Raw genomic sequence first — 21,113 nt, 5'->3', positions numbered from 1 at the left:
GGACTAATGCTATCCTCTATCTATTTCAGTTATAAATACACACCTTGAACAAACACTATGCCTACCTATGTGTTTATCAAATGTAGACATGTTTGATGATTTAATGTAGTGCACTACAGGCATTCCTATTATCTCAACAATATGCTGACAATTAACATGCTTATCTTATACTGACCGTAAACTGTAGATATGTCATCGGTGTTTACAGCTATATCTTTCACTAAACCTGTTTCTAACACAACTTTTGTGCCTGTTCTGTATCAGCTAGTCCATTTTTCATTTATAAATCGGCAAACCAGATGTGTGGCAAAAACCACTTGATACATGAGAAACTGTGTCATAAAGGAAGCAATTAGTTATAGTAAATGGCACCTGTTATTTTAGGATTTATTGGCCCTGATCTGTCATTACTGCTATGGGTAAGGTCAACGGGGGGCATGCAGCAACTTTGGTGTACAGGAGGCTAGACTACATATAAATACTGTAAACAGGCACCAATGAACAACATTTTATGTCAAACTTGATTATGGGCTACTTCATATTTTAAATACATTTTAAATAATAAACTCTGTGATTAAAAGGTCTAAATCTGAATGGATATTGTTTTAGTGACAGATGGCTGTTTGGCATTGTTACTGACTGGGACTGACACCGGAACTCTCTCTAGCAAGACTCTGGCTTGTGTTTCTTTTAAACATTGGCTTTCAAATACATTTGGACCAGCTTTCTATGGTGTTCAACTTATAACAAAGGTAGTGTGGTCTGGAACTAACAACTGGGATCCAAAGGATTTACAAGGTATGAGTAACACATTGCATGTGTCAGTATCATGACAACAACCAACATATAAAATAACAAATAGTTTCTCGTAACAAATTACCATATGGTTTACCTCAGCTCTGCATTAACACTATGTAGAATAACTTGCTGGGTCAAATATCTAAGTAAAGTTTCAATAAATTCAGGAAAGGTTTGCGGCGATTGCCTTCAATATCTCAACTTAACAAGTGTCAGGTCTGTGGAACAATTATGCTGTAATGTACATTAAAAAATTCCATTTTGGTGGGCAGTTCTTAAAATAATCTTTTGTTAGCCTTAGCAATAAAATGACACAACCCCTACATAAACAGACCGTCATAACCTTGATTCTAATACCCTCAAGAACCTCTGCTATGGATTGTCCATACCAAGTTTCATCACAAATGGACGAGTAGATCTCAGGATATAACAAAAATCTAAGTGTAAGATATTGGACCTGCTTATACAGAAGCTGGAAACTGTGAACGCAAAATAAAAATGACCTTAAATTCAAGTTACAGTTTCCATATCTACACACTGAGCAAAGAGGAAAGTAAACCCTTGGGACCCTTCACTCACTTCAAGGGCTCACTTCCAAAAACCTGAAGAGGAAATATCTTGAGAAATGAGAAACTATATATCATGGTGTATATAACAACCGGAATCTGTTATCTCATGTATTTGAACTTGTTAGACATTATGGGCCCGATTTTGATAACGTGTGTGTCCCTGATTTTAATGAAAAAACTTGCCACAAACAGGACCATACTGCCTTTGCCCTCCAATGCAATTTTGGTGACATGCTTTGACCTGTCCTTTACCATCATTACAAAAAGGCAACAGCAAGCGGTGAAAGAGGTGAGTGAGCGAGAGAGAGAACACATTTTTTCCAAACAAAGTTCTAGATTATGTATTTCTTATATTTTAAAATAAAAAAATACATAATATAGCTGAGCAAACGGTGATGTGAAATGTGCCTTCATTAACTTAAGGGCTGCTCTTAAAATTATAGATTTATATGGAAAAAAAATGCATGTGGAGATATATATTATATATATATATATATATATATATATATATATATATATATATATATATATATATACAGTATATATATATATATATATATATATATAGTGTGCTCCCTCGCTATAAGGCTCTCGATTATAACGCGCCTCGGATATAACGCTCCTAAAGCAGGTCCCCCAATTCACTATACTAGTGATTCATGCAATATTTCTACAGTACCGGTGTTTTTCTAAAAAATATAGCGTTTATGCATGGTTAATTCATGGAAAGTTACATTTTTGCTTCACTATATGTGCATTATAGAGAGGGGGCTGTTTTTTTGTATTTTAGTCAGATGTGAGTTATGTGTCCCCCGGCGCCCCCACCCCCTTCCACCGTTTATAACGCTCTTCAGTTATAATGCTCATATTGTGTGTCACTGTGGGAGCACTGTATGTATGTGTATATATATATATATATATATATATATATATATATATATATATATATATATATATATATACACACACGTTAAGGGTTTAACGTTTGAATAATCGTTTTTCTGTGTGGGGTCTTTCAGAATTTGTGTATGTTTCAAACGCCACACAAGAAGTAAATGTTCTCTTAAAAAGATAAATCATTTGGAACACATTATTTTACACAGGTGTGAAGTATGGGCTTTGTATTACTTAAATCTAAAGACAAATGATGTATTGAGTTAGCAGATAACTGCATTTATAATGATGTATGAAGTACACAAAGTTACGGATTCATTGCACCCTCATCTGTCATATAGACAACAATGTATGAAGTGCAGTTGGCAAATGGGGGGACTCTGGTTAGATGTTACTGTCGTTTTGTAAAACTACTGTAAACAAATAATATCCACGTTTTTCAAATCTAAAGACTCCACTCTTCCGAAGGATGTACTAGATTAGCACATAACTGAATTAGTAACGATGTATGCAGTACATAAAATTACTATTGTATGACCTAACTCCAGCATGCTATGTCAAAAGCAGTGTTAGAAGTAGCTCCAAATGAATGTAAATGACTGATTAGATTCACTCTCATGGCACACCTGGGCATTGTTGCAGTGCCGCGATATTGCTTAGTCCCCAACCGGGCACACATGAGCGGTGTGCACTAAGAGACTGACTTTCTGCTACAATAGGGTAGAAAAACGGAATGGTAGTTGGCAGTACCGCACAGTAGGCTATGTACTTGAATATAATGCAATGCCCCCCATATAATCTACTAAATAAAAACACTGGTTTGTTTATCTAAGTTGTTTTTCTGTCGTCTATATGCAGGTGTGTGAAATGAGCGATCAACTTGGCAAAGAAACATACAATGCAGGAGCGATGTATAATAGTAAATACTGACCTGCATGTCCAATTGTTGCTCCAAATGGTCTCCCATGTGTTTGCCTTCATCTCAGCATTCTTGTGGGAGATATGGGAAGGACCAAACATTTCAGGGTGCTTGGACACCTCTGTAGACAACACTTTGTCATCCATGATTATTTCTGTCAAGCACATGATGTCACCGCTTGGCTGTGAGTGGTTAATTCACCGACGGTACCGTGCGGCAGCTGGAAAAAATCTCTCTGGAATTGATTTGAGCGGCACCACTCAGTGACACTGCGATACTGCGGTATTACCACTCTGGTCTGTGCAGCACCATTAAAAAACATTGCCAGTGATATTGCCGGTAAAATGCTGCCTGATAACCAATGGTATCGCACCCCGTATGTGTGTCCCAGCCATAACACATCCTTAATGACCCTGCTGTCCCCCCTCCCCAAACTTCACTCCTTCTAAACACTTTCACCCTGTCACACAAGACAATCACTAGGGCTATCATCTCTTAAAGGGAATGTCAGTTGCTCCTGATTTAAGAGCAGCTTCTGATTCCCACTTTTTATTCATTGGTGAGCACTTACAGAATTCTACCGGGCCCAGCTCAAACTCCCTTCAAAACCACAACATGAAGGGGACAGCACAACCCAGCACAAATGTAAAGCACTTTGCCCATACGTTTGCATTTTAACGCGTTTCCTCAAAATAGGGCCCTACTGTATGTCTGTGTAGTAACTGTGTAGTAACTGACCAGCAAAGTCAATGACAGGACAGTACAGTTAACTAATCTAAGAATATACTGACATTTGTTTTCTGTGTATTGCACAGCATTATGCAATGTCTATGCAACACTTAAAAAAAACAGATGCATTGGATTCATTTCAGAACCCATTTTGCTAGATTAGTTACTAAGGGTATCCCGTAAGGGACTATAGGATTTCTGGCAGTAAATTTTGGTAATCTATTATGTTCTAATTCATTTTCTAACATACATCATACTGTGTGTGTAAAGCCTACTTTGAAAGACTAGGCAACGTTTTCCTTCAATAAAAGGTCAAAATCTTCCCAGAATCTTCAAGAACCTTTGCCAGCCTAGTAAATTGTATGGCAATACGGCCTACACAAATGTATTATGGTTGGCCCTCTGTGTTAACCCCTGTTAATTTAGTAAAAAGGGAGCGTTTTCAGTATCTTATCTAAAGTAGGATTGGAACAGCATTTATCTTCTAGCTAGCTCTTGGCTCCTGGAACCTGTCTCACCAACTGCATTTCACAGAGATATCCCAGAAGGGATTTGGATATACAGCTGCAGGCTGATTAACCCTTGAGTTCTCTGTCTACAATAACAAGATTCATAGAAAGGAAACAAAAAATACTGCTTTAGGCATCTGTAGTATCCACATACATAATTAAGTATAACAACTATAAGGTTCTAGTCATACAATCTTGAGGTGTTCCACTACCCAGCCATTCAGGACATACCATGTTAAAACCACTGGGAAGTGTTGTAAAGTATAGCCAAATACAGTAAATCACAATGAACTGAATAATTATATGAAAAGCATAATAAAGGCACATTTTCTATGCAAATGTACCTTTGTAAAAATGTTCTTTCTTTCTATTGAGGATGTTTTATTTTGTAATTGTTCAATCATTTTAAAAGCAAAAGCATTGTTGTAACAGTATCTAAAAGGCCAGACATGAATAATAATGGTTAGAATGTATAGTCTAACAACACTTACTGTGGTCCCACCACAGTCAGATATGTGACGGACTACTGTATGTCATTTTACTGTTTAGGGGAGGATACAAACTAAGTAGCCCCTTACACCTGTATCACAGAAACACTCATGAAGCTGTAAAGAAATAGCCACCTAAACCTGTCATTCAAAGATACTATAATTTTAGATTGTGGTTATAATGTCAAAGTATTTGGAGAATAATGCTTTCGTTTTTCTAAAGCTCAGTACGTTTAAGCACTGACAATTCTTTTTTATGTACAAAATGAAGCAAATAAAGGTGTTATTCCTTTTTTTGTAAAATGGTCATGGGAAAGCACAATTAAGAATCAAGAAGCATGGTTGTGTGCGCATAAAGCTCTGCCTGTTTTGAACTTCTACCCCATTCCTGATACAGTAGTCTCTGGCTAACAGAACACCCCTCAGGAAGCAAGTGAAGTGTTCTTAATAGCCAAAGTGTTCTCTAAGACAGAGTTAGCCACCAGACACAATATGAATCAATAAATAAATAAATACATATGTATTACTTGTCGACGCACATGCATCAACATATAAAAATGAACTGAATAAGTAAAAGCAAAGCAAAAGGCAAGTGTATGTTAATAAACTATAATAATAAAGTAACAGACAAACTAACGTTAATAAACCAAAAGCAAAACAACACGGTCAAAAAGCTTAATCACTATGTACTATGAAATTAGCTGGCAGGTGTGTTTCGGTCTATCACAGTGGCAGAGGCAAAAATAATGGGCATTACTTAGGATTAACTTAATGTTAATAAACTAAATTAACACAGCAACCTTACACACGTTACAAAATGCAGCAGCACTATACAAGACATGCACATTATTTAATAAAATGGTGAAGCAACTCACCAGAACGGGAAACACCAAATTGCTCAGCGACTTGTGTCTGATTCAGGTTTTTTTCCAGAGCTCAAACAATTTCCAAATTTGTGTAGCAAGAGAAACAGCGACGCATTTTGCTGTTTGTTTACATGCCATTTTGTAGCGATGAGGGGCACTCGTGGAAATCAGAATACAAAACAATTCAATGATATGACGGCGGTCCTAGAAAGATTTAATAAACCAATCAGTGTCCCTCAAGACACTCTCGTAATAACATTTTTTTTTTACAAAACAGTACTACCCCATGCATTATTCTCTCTCTCTCTCTGATGGCTCTCGTAGTAGTGTTGCTGTACTGTCAAGTTCAATCCTAATAGTAATGCTGAATTACTGAAGCAGACTTTTATGCAGCCTGTAGGAAATAGGGATTAGACTGGCTTCCTCCTAAAAGTTCAAAATAGATGTTCCATGCTAAGGACAATTTGTTGTCTGGATGCCAAATACGAAAGCCTTTTCAAAAGTGACACTACCGAGTTACATGTTTATGCAGAAGATAGTTCCCAAAAGTAATGTTTTATAGGATATGGAACCCTTTCTCTGTTATGGTTTTGTTATGATCTTCTGACAATCAGGTACTGCAGCAACAGAAATGGCTATTTTCCATCAAGGAATCAGCATGCAATAGGGATTGCTAACATCCCACAGAAATGGCTGTTGACAGCTCTTGGCAGAACAATATGTGTAAACAGATGTAATGTTTTGCGAGAGCACATTCTACGGGAGAAGGGGTTAAATAAGGTGAGTGATACTTATTGCTGACAAAAGCTATTCATCTGTAGACCATATAACATTACAATGCTGCTATACACTTGTGAGTCCATGTTAAAAAATAGATAACAAAGCAATACTTTTTTTAATTTCTGCTCCAGACCTTGAAGATGTCTGAAATGGCCTTGTATTGCGGCATGCAGCACAGTAACAGAAACATGTCTGTTTAGCTCACAAGGCGGTGTTGTGGCAAGCTGGTATCAAGGGGTTTTGAGGCTTATGTTCCTACAGTTTAAACAACCTTTTGGAAATATAAACTTCTCTGTGATATAGTCAACGGGAGGATACACTATGGAAGAATGTAGTGAATAGACACCAGGACATTACTGATAGTGTAAAACTTAACACGTTGCAAACTTTGCACAGTGGTGAAGATATCTGGTTAAGCTACATCTCCCCTTCATCACAAGTCTAGATACCATGAAAAAGCAGGTCCCCACCTTATAGATTCAGAGCATGTAAAATACAATTTTGTAATTAATTCCTATGCTTAATAAATCAGAAACGGACACGGGTGTGACAAGATACAGTGTTCATATGCTTAGCTAATTAGGTTGTGAAAAAGTAGGTAAACCTTATAGCCACAACAACAATTCAATTAGCAGATTGGAAGATATAGTAACTGTAACTTTGACATATGTATTAATAGGTTACTTCCATATCTCCCCATCACAGGGGATTTTCATCCAGCACAGGGGATAATGGCAAATATCAGTAAAAAGGTGTTACTTAACTTAATTTGACACATTTTAGCATATGGCAAAAACATACATCAAGACACCACACCCAAGTCCATACTGGCCAACTACAAATTGAAAACAAATATGGTTCTAATCCCCAGAACTAAAAATACAACCAGCTTTGAAGTATCTTCCATGAAATGTTGACAGCCTACAAGCCTTCGTCTTCTAACAGCAGAGGTTACCACAAGAAAGCCTTAAAGATCTGGCAGGAGGAGACTAATACTTCAAGGCTCGTGTAGAGAAAGTCAAAAATATAAAGAATATGTCATTCAAATGAAGCTATAACTGCAGTGAAAGAAAAACACAGAGGGCTGTGACAGTTTGTTATGTACATAAATTGTTAGATCATACTGGCTATAAAAGAGAAAACAACATATTTGGAACAACAAATTTCATTTGTTAACTAAAGACATTTTGAATTAAATCCAAACATGTCGTAAACCACGAGAGTTTGAAACATACAGCAGCTCAAAATAAAAAAAGACAAAGGGGAGCCAGATTTTCTCAGAAAAATAAACTACATAGCGATGACTTAACAACATCAAGGGTATGTCCTTATTATTTATAATCTATTCAAATACATATGAATATATAGTAAGCCTCATTCCCTACCGAGCAATCTCACAATGGATTGTGAGTAAAAGTACGAATACAATCTGGCAAAGTGGTTTCTGCATACAAAAGTTAATGTAACAGTTGATGCTAGGTTTGAACCCCATCATGCCGCAGTCTTATTCCCTTGTGCTTCCTCTCACAACCATATCAATATGTTTTGAGGGGCTCTAACTTGTTTAGACAGGTATAAAATGTTGTGTGTGCTTGAGTGGATGAAGTCTAGTTCCTAACCCCTGTTCAAAACTTAATGGGCCATTTCAAGACAGAGATGTGAACAACCCAAATTGAGTTTGTGTAACGAGAATATTTATTAGGCCACGCCTCAGTGAAAAAACATCCTGCATCTTCATGTCTGGTCCATCCAGTTTGCTACCTACATTCTGTAGTTGGGTTATTGTGCTTATTGATTGTAAATATCACAATCCTTTGCATTCATAATCCTCCCCTATCAGTCACCAGTCATTTGCCTTAAAGATGTGTGACAAAGTGGTCTACGTTCATTGCTGCTTCATTACATTATCAGCTGTAATATCTTCAAATGTTCAGTTAGTGTTACTATATTGCTATACATGGCTTACAGATGTAAAAAGCTAGTGATTGAGTTTGGATTGAAATCCAGAAATTCTGTTTCTTCCTTTACCAAACCACCATTTTTTTTATACATCCAAAACTGACAATAACAGCCACTGCTGGACACCTAACAAATAACTGCTCAATGAAATAAAAACAACTACTTGATTGTGGTGGCCTACCAAACTAAACACTTTGGTTACATGTAGAAGACAATAGACTATACTGCTTTGTCCATATTCACCTCTTACTACCAACACTGTCCTTGAAATTTACCTTAATTTGTGACAAACAAGAAAGGAAAGTGAGATGACAAGTTTTTAGTAGGGACCTGTGTTGAATTAAAGATTTGTGTTCATGATGTATATTTGAATGTTAAATGCTTATTATGTTGACACCTATGATTGAGTGAACTGAAATACTCATTCTAGAAGTAACAAATGAGCAGCCTGTCACTTTCTACAGACAGATGTCACTTCGAATCAAGGCCTTAAAAAAAAGACTTAATCACAGAATCTAATAATAAAAATAAAAGCAGCTATGTTTAGTTAAGCTCCCCTGCTGCCAGGGAAACACACTTGTGTCATGTTTCAGCTCACTCGTCTATCCAGTAGCAGCAGGTTCCGAAAAAACTAGAGCAACCAAAGTAATGCTCTTGCTATGTGGAGAATGCTAACACATAAATGTAATCATTTTTAATCAGTGCATTTTTTAGCGGATACACTACAGCGATGATATTTTCTTGGACACATTTCACATTTACATTCCCTACACTTCCACACGATTCTTTACCTGGGGCTATTTGGCTATAAAACTGAATTGCAATGTGAAATATGTATATATATATATATATATAAAGGCCGGGACACACATAAGCAGCGCGATGCCATCGGCTATCAGGCAGCATTTTACTGCCAAAACCGCTGGCAATGTTACTGAATGGTGCACAGGCCAAAGCGATATAATGTTGTATTATTGCAGTGTCGCACAAATCAAATCCAGAGTGTTTTTCTTCTATCTGCTGCGTGGTACCATCAGTGAATTAACCAATCACAGCCAAGTGGTGACAACACATGCTTGACAGGAAAAATCATGAATGACAAACTTGTCTACGGAGGTGTCCAAGCACCCTGAAGTGTTTGATATTCCCATATTTCCTGCAAGGATGCTGAGATGAAGGCAAACATCTGGAAAGCCAGAGGAGCGACAATTGGACAGGCAGGTCGATATTTTATACATAACTCCTAATAAGCATCTTCCCTGTAGCCTATTTAGAAAACAGTAAATGTAAATCGCTATTCCCTACTCGCTATGATACTGTCATGACTTAGCCTTTTTTATCATTTCTGTAGTTTACTACTTTTTTTACTAAACTGGCTGAGACGGTAAAAATATATATTTTGTTTCACTTCAGTGATAGTAGGCTACTTGCTGTCAGCAACATATTGCTCGCTCATTTCAAACACCTGCATATAAATGACAGAAAAACATGTGTTTTTATTTAGTAGATTATATGAGGGGCATTACAGCTATGGCCACAAGTTTGCATCACCCTATAGAATTAACTAATTTTTATGTCTCAATCCTATCATTCTAGCCAGTAATGCAAAACATTTGGCCATATCTGTACATTATATTCAAGTACATAGCCCACTGTGTGGTACTGACAACTACCGTTCAATTTTTCTACAATATTCTAGCAGAAAGTCAGTCACGTAGAGCAGACCACTCTTATGTGCCCGGTTGGGGACTAGCGGTATCACACTGAAGTTCTGCTACAAATATTGTAGAAAAATGGAATGGTAGTTGTCAGTACCACACAGTAGGTTATGTACTCGAATATAATGCACAGCTATGGCCCGTAAATTAAGTCAATTAAATCAATTTTACTATTCACGCATTTCTCAGTTGTGATTGAGATACAGGAAGGGCTAAGATTTTTCCTGTCAAGCACGTCACCACTTGGCTGTGATTGGTTAATCCACCAACGGTACTGTGCTGCAGCTAGAAAAAATCGCTCCAGATTAGATTTGAGCGGCCCCGCTCAGCAACAATGCAGTATTATATCGCTCTATTCTGTGCAGCACCATTCAGTAACATTGCCAACGTTATTGGCAGTAAAATACTGCCCGATAGCCAACGGCATCGCGCTGCTTATGTGTGTCCCAGCCTTTATTGAGTAGAATTTTGGAGTAATGTTGCATTGAGTGTGACGCATCTCGAAATGTGTTCAAAATAAAAAATAAAATAAAAAAAACAGACCTGATTACTGTTAAAGTTTGCATACTCTTGTATGTTTGCTTTGCAATTACTATGTATTTAAATAGTTTGTTAAACATGTATCTACAAGATGTTTCTTTAGTTTTACTCTGATTTTATGACTGAATTTTTTTAAGTTATAGGGAGTGCTGTCCACCAGAAGATATTAGCCTAAAACTTTTATGATACAATACTTCTCGCACATGAACAGTAGATTAGAATGACAAGCAGCCTGCAGTCAGATTGCTTCCTTGTTTTTTTTTTTTTTTAGGCATTCTATCCTATATCTGATGTAACTAGTTGGACTGAAGCATTTTCAAATATAAAAAAAATGTTTTTATCTTTCACAACAGCTGATACAAAATAATCTGATTCTTTTTCCCCCACACATGGCATGTTCTTTGTCGAACTGCTGTTAAAGAGAAAACAAAAGACGGGAGAGTTAAAAAACAAGGCCGCAGTGCAGAGAGTAAAGTGGAAACAATGACTGATTTACTGCTTCATTTGGTGGACATACAACAATTACAGAGTGGCTTCCCCAGGAAGTGTTGAAATTACTATTGCTGAAATAGACCCAGCATTTGAAAATCAAATGATCTTTCCCAGAACATTCCAAGACAAGTTCTGGCGCCTTTAAATGCATATATGTTGTAGCATTAACTTTCATGTGGACCATCCTGTTGGTTTTAGAGATTGAAAGCCATTTTATTCCACACATCTTGTTATCCCCTTGTAAACCAGTTAGAAGTTTTGAGGAGCTTTGCTTGAAAAGCGAGGCTGACAGAATAATGATATAAGGAATATGAATGATCTGCCTATTGTGTAATTTTACCATAGAAAGATATGAAATATGGTTCAAAACTGATAGGCATAACCTGTCCAAATCTAAGGAGAACTCAAAAGATAAATAAGATGTTTAGAATATAGCTGCAGTACACATAGTTATAACTTATTAGTTTTCAAGGAGTATGTTTTGACTCTTTTTGGCTTGATTTCTATAGTTATTTTAAAATAATGAACATTCTGGCTAATGCCTTTATCAGTGTTCTAGTACACTGTAGCTCCATCTCAATTATAGGGGTTTGTAAAGGATTGTTCTAATAGAACATTCTTTACTTGGAAGAGAGAATTGTAAATTCACTATCAGTTTAAATACAATTTAATTAACAATTAAGGACATTTCTACTGTAAAGTTCCTGAATAAAATACAGACTGATAAATACAACTAACCTCAAATTAAACTGCAGTAACCAAGCAGCGAAATAATTTTTTTCACAGCAGGTGACTCATGATGGAATAACAAGATTCCCTGATGATCGCCCCTTGTTGAGGTTGCACTTGTGTTTAGGAAGTGTCATAAAACTAAGTGCAAACAAACATACTTTAACCCTGTGAGCCTCATGGCTATTTAAACTGCCAAGTAGAAATCCCTATTGACAATTCTGAGATTCTCTTTAATTCAGCAGTTTATATGGCAGACTGGAAGGTACAAAACATCAGCCTTGGATGTTAAAAAGAAACATCTATTTATTTTAAGGTTTACATTTCCAAAGGTTTTCTTGCCATTAAACAAAAAGATGCCGACAAAAAAATTCAGAGTATGTTTTTGTATTTTATAACTTGCTTCAAACTAGTTTTCTCATTCATTATAGTCTTGAATTGGTGCTGTTTTAGAGTCCTCATTGTCCATTCAGTTTACATATTTCTCTACATGGGGGACCTGACTAAGCAAACTATCATTTATGTATGTGTCTTCATAATCTTGCCTTGCTGTTTTTTTTCCCCATTTCTGATTCCCTTTTTGTAGTTCTGCACAACAAAAGATGACGTTTGTTTTGTATCTTGGCTACAACAGTTCCAACTATATGTGTGTTCAGTATAAAAATGTTCAAAATAAATATTCTCAGATGGTTCTGAGAAGTGTCTCTATAGAAGAGCCAGAGCCATCTAATCCACAGCTGTATGTTGCCAGCAATACAAAAGATGTCTGTGCACTAGATGGTGCTGCCTCTTCTACTCTTACTTAAATCACTGAGAATGAAAGGCAATAAAAGATCAAGGGGACAGTGAAAAAACAACACAAAGCTACTAACTCTTAAATGTTTGAATGGTGACATTTGACTTTAAAAAAAAAAAAAAAAAAAATCTTATCTCTGTAGTGACAGACAGGTTAATATACTTCCATTCAAAATTGCCTTGAAAAGTAGGACCCCCCCCCCCCCCCCCCCCACCAAAGAAAAAAAAAAATACTGTTTTAGAGCCATGTTGATGTTAGAAATGAGAGTCAGAAAATGTTGCATTTCCTCTTTTGTATCCATTTAAGCAATATCCATAAAAGAAAAGCGCTGCTGACTGGCTACTGTTATCTGTTTCTGCTTACTGTTTCTTTGATACATGCTGGGAAGCAGCTGAGCTTGGCTTGCTTTACAGGAGTCGCCCAGTTACAGTGCATTGTGCTGTGTGAATACCATGGAGAAGGTGGAGCAAACAGTCCTGCCAACACAATGCTCCCTTTGGACAGAACAGCAGTGCGGTCAAAACAGCTTCTATGAAAAGTAATTTGGCCGCACAGAAGGTAGAAAATGTCAACTAAGACTAAAGGAAGTATAACAAGTTACAGTAGAATAGTATAGCAAAAAATGTAATTATGTCCAAAACTAAAAGCTCATGTTAGTCTTACAATGAGAAAGTCTAGCACACTGAATAAAAAGTAAACACCCAAACTTTGAAAAATCGGTAAAATGGTGTTCAGCAATGTGTTAAAATTGTTCTGGATGAATAAGTGACCATTTCTAAGTTATTGTCGCCTAATTCTTTCACAGAAGGTGTTAGTGGAAATGACTTGGCAAGTCAACCAGAGTGGTCCATCAAATCATTACTTTTTACACTGTTCCTTTTGAAACATCAGTTATTTTTTCAGACTTAAATACGGTAGCAGCCCTTACAATGAGCCCTTGCTCAAGGTCTTTCAGATGTGCTGTCTTGCCCATCGTGACTATTCAGATTTTATATAATACTGAATACATGTCAGGAAAGCCATGTGCATAACGAGTAAGGAATAACCTATTCTCTACACATGCCAGATGTTCTTGCTGATTGTAAGTGTGTGGGATCTTTATTTGGTCTTTGTGACTTCTGGATCCAAAGCTGATTATTTTTGTATTTAAAAATACAATGTTGTTGTTTTTAAATATATGTTTTTTTGACACAACTATTTAGCCTACTGTATATATGGCACCATTGGTTAGCTCACATAGGTAAATCCAGCACTGCTAAATACAGTAAAGGCCACACCAAATTGTAAAATTGTTCCTTTTTTAACTAGAGGCATAAGGAAATATTAATATGAATAAATTCAAAGATAATCAGATCCTTTTAATACATGTTGACACAGTATTATTTATATCCCATAAATACCTTCTTGACTGAAATATATCCCTGGAGTTTGGCTCTCAGCCAGGTCTATTCATATGTACAGTATGTATATAGCAGACTTAGCCAAGGATAATATTTAACAAATACAATACCATATTAATTTTTACTCAAATCCGTATACTCACTTTTGAAATCAGAAAAGCAAATTAAGAATTATTTTGTGAAATAACTCCATATCATTCTATTTGTAAGGCTTTAAAAATGCATGTTTGTGTGGATGCATAGAAGAAATTATATTTGAAGAACTAAGTACTTGAAACCAATAAATAATCAAAAACATAACATTTCTATATTCTTTAATCTCAATTTGTGCAATTCATTAACAAACACCATAAATATTACACCTTTTTTTGTGTGTGAAACCTGCAACAGGACAGAACCTTTGTTGGCTTGCTATAAACTATTCATTTACTATTACTCCATTAGAATAGGTTTGATTTTCAAAGCATTTACTGCAGTTTGTAATGTATGTCCCCACCCCCACCCCCACCCCCAAAGGACAGCACATGCTAATTTGAAATAACAAGGAGGACAAAAATAATGTAGAATACCTTAGAATAAATTACAGACTGGAGCATATGCTTTGGAAATATGCTCTTTGCCTACTTTTTCATATGAGTGAAACTAGTAACACTGTTATTATTATTATTACTAATTAGTCACTTAGCAGACGCTGTTATCCAAAGCGACTTAGAGACTTGGGGGTGAACTATACATCACAACTGCTGCTGCCGAGTCACTTACAATAGGACCTCGGTTTTACATCTCGTCTGAAGGATGGAGCACTTGCTCAGGGTCACACACAGTGAGCCAATGGCTTAGCTGGGATTGAACCAGGAACCTCCTGGTAACAAGTCCCCCTTTTTTTAACTATGAATTGTCTGATTATATATCTACAGCGTGGCTAATGTAAATAAATAAGACACCTTAGGTCATTGAAGATACACAAACATCTAGTTAAATATTGATGTAACAGTAATTTACAACCACCATAGAAAAAGTGGTCCTGTTTTGCCCTTCTTTTACTAAATGTTCAAAAATCTGCACCTCAATAACAGTTTTCTCCACCACTATTTCAGAATCTATTTAAATATTTTGGAAAATTACCTTGTGGCAAAGCCAAAAGTGTCCGAACAAGACTGCAATAAAATACCATCAGGCACACTGTAAATATCATCTAATTCAAAACACCTGCAGGGGATGGTATTAGTATTGATACTGTCTTAAGAAAATATTTGACTACCTGCCCTCATATGTATAGCCTATTGATTTATGGGTATTCTGCCAGGTTTGTTTCCAACCTGCCACTTATCTGAAAAAGTATATGCTGGTGTATGTGTACACTATTGCACTTTATCAGATAAAAAGCATACGAAAGACACAACAATCGTTCCTATCAAAACAATAAAATAAAATAATAATAAAGTAGCTGGAAAACACAACCGTGTGGGACAGTCGCAGCTGCATACAGTAAGAGCCAGCGGCACCAGTCACAACTGCTTGCCCTAAAAATAACATTTGTAATAAGACACTTGAGTGTATAGTTACGGAATTCATACTGATCACATTAGTTTTGTCTAGATACAGTATCTAGAGCCTTTTTAAAAAGTTTTAGGGGGAAAAAAGATAACGGTAATTAACAGTTCAACAGTAGAAATTCATATGTAGAAGTACTGTATTGTATTATTTACTGTCAAATGGTCAATAATTCGGATGAAGTCCTTACATTAACTAAAATGCTGTATATCCCAAAACATTACACGCAGTTAATTTTTTCTCACGAACCCGATTTGTCAATGTAACTACTGAAAATGCAGTAAAAAGGCAACATGGTAATTTGTTAGAAAGATGTGCTTAATAAACCACATTTGTAGGCAAACCCTAAGTCCAAAACTAGTAAAACTCTTCATTACTCTGTTGTGGGCTTCCACGTCCATGTAGGACTGTGTTACAGGTCGGTTTACCAACATAACTGCGGGCTGGTCTTACAAAAAAGAGAAAAAAAAAGTCACTACTGTAAACGCTATTTGGAATGTTGCATAGAAAAGTCTACAATTACTTTTTTTGTACTGCGATAGAATTTTAGGCATTGGAATTTCAAATGTAATTTGTCAAGGTATTGTACCTTATACGTGACTATTAATATGCATTGTAAAACTATTAATTTGCAAGACAAAAAAAGAAACGAGACGAGTAAGAAACAAAATACATTACAGCAGCAAGAACCAAACAGTTTATACGACCATAATCGGTTTGTGGTTCAAGCGCTGGCAAACTATGCGTCACTGTCAACTTACTTTCAGATGAATAAAGGGGAAACATGTCTATCTTGTAAACCTCCTTAGCATAATACTCCTCCTCGCTCCTTTCCCTTTCGCAAGTCGCAGCCCTCTCGTTGGCTTTCTCCAGCAGCAGGTCTCTGGTGCTGTTATAGATGGCGACAACCTCCTGAGACACTTCCTCGGGATCAGGGTAGTGTTCAGGTGGGCTAGTGAGCTTCAATTTGCTCAGGATCTGCCCCCTTATTGCCTCGATCCGCTTCTTCATGAACTGGTCCATGTCCAGGGTACTGCAGGTAGACAGGCTGATAGCCACCGTGGCTAAATCCAGCGTTAGGAAAATGCTCAAAATATAGTAGTTCATCCTTAAATCTAACGTTTAACCCTTGTGCTTTCAAAAGGCGACCGAAGCGTCTGTATATCAGTAAAATTATGAAAAAAATATATAACGTATGTCAACCGCTACATAAATATATATACATGGGTTATAAAGAGATCAATGTGCTACCTTTTCCATCAGTTTAAAAGATCGTTGTTTATTTATATTCCATTGAATTAATGCATTTACAAAACAGCTTCCTAAAATCGTAGTCCAAATAGTTTGACAAATTTGCTGTCAGCGCTCAAAAAAGAAATGCCAAAATAAAAGTCGCCGTAAAATAAATACTAAAAAAAGCAATATTGCAAGTAGGTGCTGTACAGTTTTCAACAGCAAATGTAAACGTAGTCCTCTGTGGCAGAACCGACTGGTACCCTGCAGGCTGCACACACCTCCACTGCATCAAGTTTTGTCAAAAAAATTGAAATCGTTTCAGTCTCGGTGCTCCACCTCTCACGATTCCGTCTTTCAAACTTTGCAGTCAGATTGTTTCCATTTGCTATACATGGAGACAATGTATTGACACTTTGGTACGTTAATTTTCTTCAGAATTGTTGAAAATGTATAAACCTGCCCCTTTTCTTCAGCTCAACTTCAGACCGTTATTACTCTCATCTATCCCCTCTGCTCCTCTCTGAGATTATTTCTAGATCCAAAGAAACTTTGCTAGCAGATAACATCACGGTCTAGCAAGGGCAGGGGAGTGAGATTTATAAAGACTCCTTTTACCACGTGCTTGCCTCCAACCAAGTGACGTTGCGTTCCACATTCAGATTGAGGATTCCTCAGTTTGTTACCGGACTGTTTATTAATATTACAGGGTGCCAGGGAAAACTAAGGATAAAAAGGGAGCTGTAACCGGGTCCTAGTGCCTGAAACGTATTCCCATTTCATACAAAGTTTTGTGTCTCTTGTTTGAACATGCGAAATCCTACCAGTAAACTGATGATAGGACATATGGAAATATGTATTAAACAGTGCAATGCATAGTATAGACAAACTGTTTTATTTTTTTAATTTACTGCATGTAATCCTTATTACCCCACAATCTGATAAAAAAATAATTTGGAGATACTTATAAGTACATGGCCAGTAATTATGCCAATAGTTTATTACACACCTAGAACAATACTATTTTGGCTATGTGTATTCCGAACAGGGACAGATACAGTACATTCAACTGTGTATATCTCTATTTGTGGAGTTGCAGCCTGGCTCTGGTGGGGGTGTGAGATGATGAAGTATCAACACAGCATGATACGACTCAAACAAGACTTAAATATGCATATCTGGGGTGAGATCTACCAGCATTGGTGTAATGAGAAAGCGGATATCGTGGTGAGAGATATATCTTGCCCCTCTCCCCTTTATACAAAATAAATAAATAAATACATAAACATACAACATAATAAATAATATATAAAAAAAAACATTACACAACTCTCTTTTTTTCTCCTTTTCATGATGTAAAAATAACTTACTGGAGCCAATTATGGTTCGATATACCTTAGAATGCAGCTTATAAGAGCACAAAAAGGGAGTTTACTGTAAACTAAATACAAAATAAATAACATCTGTTTTCAACAACAGCATAACTTGTTCTGAAACATGTCACATCATTAAACAGTTAAGCAATCCCTTCTCTGGGAACTTCTTCACTACTGGCAACACTTAAGAACTAAAGGACTTGGACAGAAAGCTGTAAATAATACTTTACCCACGAGTGAACTTGAGCCCACAACTTTTCAGATGGTAAAAGTATAAATTATAGTTCATAATATTTTGGAAAACAAAAATAGGAATGTTACTGCGATGTGTAATGTGTAATGAATGGTATTCCAATTAAAGTTCACAAAATTATTTGAATTACCGATCCGAGTTTTCATCCCCTCATGATTTATTCTCATGACTTATTCTCGGGGGGGGGTAATAAATATATTGCATGCCTATGCTTTTAAATAACATTATCAAACCATATGAAACTGAAAAAGATCCTGTATGCAGATAAATGAAAGCTAACTTACTTTAAGAAAGGAATGTGCTGTATTGTATTTAGCGTATGTTCATCCACAACTTTAAACACTCAATTATAAATCGTACATAAAACTATATACGGCATATAAAAAATTCTCCAGGGTAGTCCCAACTGTGTCAAACTATTTGAAAAAATAAAATAAAATGAATACCATTGATGCAGCAGCCTAATAAATACATCGCAGACCTATGCTTTTAAATAAAATGATCAAAATATCCGATTTATTGAGCTCACGTACAAAAGCGGAACTTCTTCAGATCGGCTTCGGGTAAAGTGAATTGTCTGCATCATGATGGGGTCATACGCAAGACAACCCCAAGCCGAACACGACAAGATTTCACGGTCTAAAAATGCCAATTAACTCCAAGCCGACACTCACATCCATCAATCTATCTATATTGATGTAAAAGGGAAATACATATATAAGTGAACTTATGAATATTACATACATACATAAATAAATAAATAAAAATATAGTTGCCATGGTTCTTGGAAAACACAGTTACCGATGTATGACTGAACTTTAAAAACAATACCAATATATGCATAATAAATCAGGGATGAAAGTAGTGGTTTACATAACAAGCTGATTGTACTGAGAATCTGGCACACACAGGTTCCAAATATGACACACATCCGGAAGTACAATGGATCTAATCAAGGACTTAAAAAAAGTGTAATTTTGTACTTTTTTTTTTAAAGGAAAACCAGACTTATTATGAAGGGGAAAAAAGCAAATTATAAGGCTCATTAGACGAATTAAAGGTTTGTCATGAGTTTTGTGACATTAACAATTTGATGTTCTGATCACACATTTTTAGGACAAGAGAAAGCCTAAATTTAGAGAAAAAAAAATACTAAATCAATATCAAATTAACTGAAGTATGAAATGACCAGGTAGCTGAAAACTTTCATCCCAGATAATTTAAGAAAACAGCTATTGTACTGTGCTATAACAACTTCTATCTAAGCACATTGCACAGAGGGCCTGAAAATGGTCCTAGACTCTCTGGGCTTGTATTACTACTTATTTATACATCTATTCTTAAGCCTTTCAAAAGCTTAGAAATAACAGTTTTGTGCACGAAGTTAATACATTTTAGTACTAACGTAGCAAGAGAATGAATCCACAAATCAGGAGAGTCATAAATAACCTTCTTCAAACTCAAGCCTCATTTCTGGATGGTATTCGCCATTTAAACTTTCAAGCCAATCTGTGGAACAGCCATATCATTCACAATGTATCTGAGTAATGTGTAAAGGAGTTGAGGACAAACGTTTTATTTATTTTACCACAGCAGTCTGTTAAAGGTGCCCACACTGACTGACAGCTTGAAATGAGTGTGCACTCACCAGAAATTCAAAAATGTCTCATTCGTTGCCAACAGTTTAACTACCATTCATCACCTGTGACAGACTCAAAACCCCCAACTCTGAAACACTCATCACCATTTTACTATTATAAGCATACGTTTTCAGTAAATCAATATTAACACTGACAGATTTAAAAAATATAACACATATACTATTACCGGTACCTTAAGATCAATGAGATGACATTATTTGAACTTCTAAAGAATGACGTTGCAACAATTATTTTATAGGAGTTCACAAGGATGAGTGACAAAACTAGTTTATATAGGAATTACATTTTTGGTTTCATAAAGCAAACATTAGCGCTGTGTCACAACAAAGTTCCATTTATATTCCATAAAATTATTATTCGTAATATATGGGGGGGGGGGGGGGGGGAGTCTAAGTACATAACATTACATTTAAAACGTACTGAAGAGCTTAAGACCATATTAAGCGTCTGAAAATATTTTACTGACTAAATGCATCAGAATCCTTAAAGCACTATTTATCTATGGGACGGCAGAGCTGTGGACAGTTTTTAAGAAAGTTAACACTGATGATCTAACATTCTTTCATGACAGGATGTGTTTATCACTTGAGAAATAGTTCATTTACGTGATAGAGAGAAGCTAGCAGAGATAAACATGCTTTACAGCTTGAGCCTTTTTCAAATGATAAGGTATTTGGCAAATATTTCCACAAAGCAAAATGTGGTTCAATGCAAGAGCCTCTCTGTAAAAGAGCTACAGGCATTCTTTCTTGCAACTGTGGACTTAAGAAAACCTGCAGGTCACTCCAAACAAAACGGCAGTCTCTAAGGCAATATTTTTTTAGATGGGAGAGGTCACTTACTTGAGCAC

General features: G+C 36.2%; 1 protein-coding gene across 1 annotated transcript in view; it reads right to left on the bottom strand.

Moving 5' to 3' along the window:
- LOC117402519 (transforming growth factor beta-2 proprotein-like) overlaps positions 1-20,966 on the bottom strand; it is a 45,298-nt gene extending 24,332 nt beyond the window's left edge. Inside the window, exon 1 of the mRNA XM_034003742.3 lies at positions 16,502-20,966. Within this exon, the coding sequence (XP_033859633.1) occupies positions 16,502-16,847 (346 nt within the window). The 5' untranslated portion in view covers positions 16,848-20,966. The remainder of the gene's footprint in view (positions 1-16,501) is intronic.
- Between the last annotated feature and the right edge of the window lie 147 nt (positions 20,967-21,113).

This window comes from Acipenser ruthenus, chromosome 5 (assembly GCF_902713425.1).
Source record: "Acipenser ruthenus chromosome 5, fAciRut3.2 maternal haplotype, whole genome shotgun sequence".
In the NCBI taxonomy this organism is placed as follows: Eukaryota; Metazoa; Chordata; class Actinopteri; order Acipenseriformes; family Acipenseridae; genus Acipenser; species Acipenser ruthenus.
Note: the sequence above shows the minus strand (reverse complement) of the source record. Positions and strands in the feature narration are given on the sequence as shown.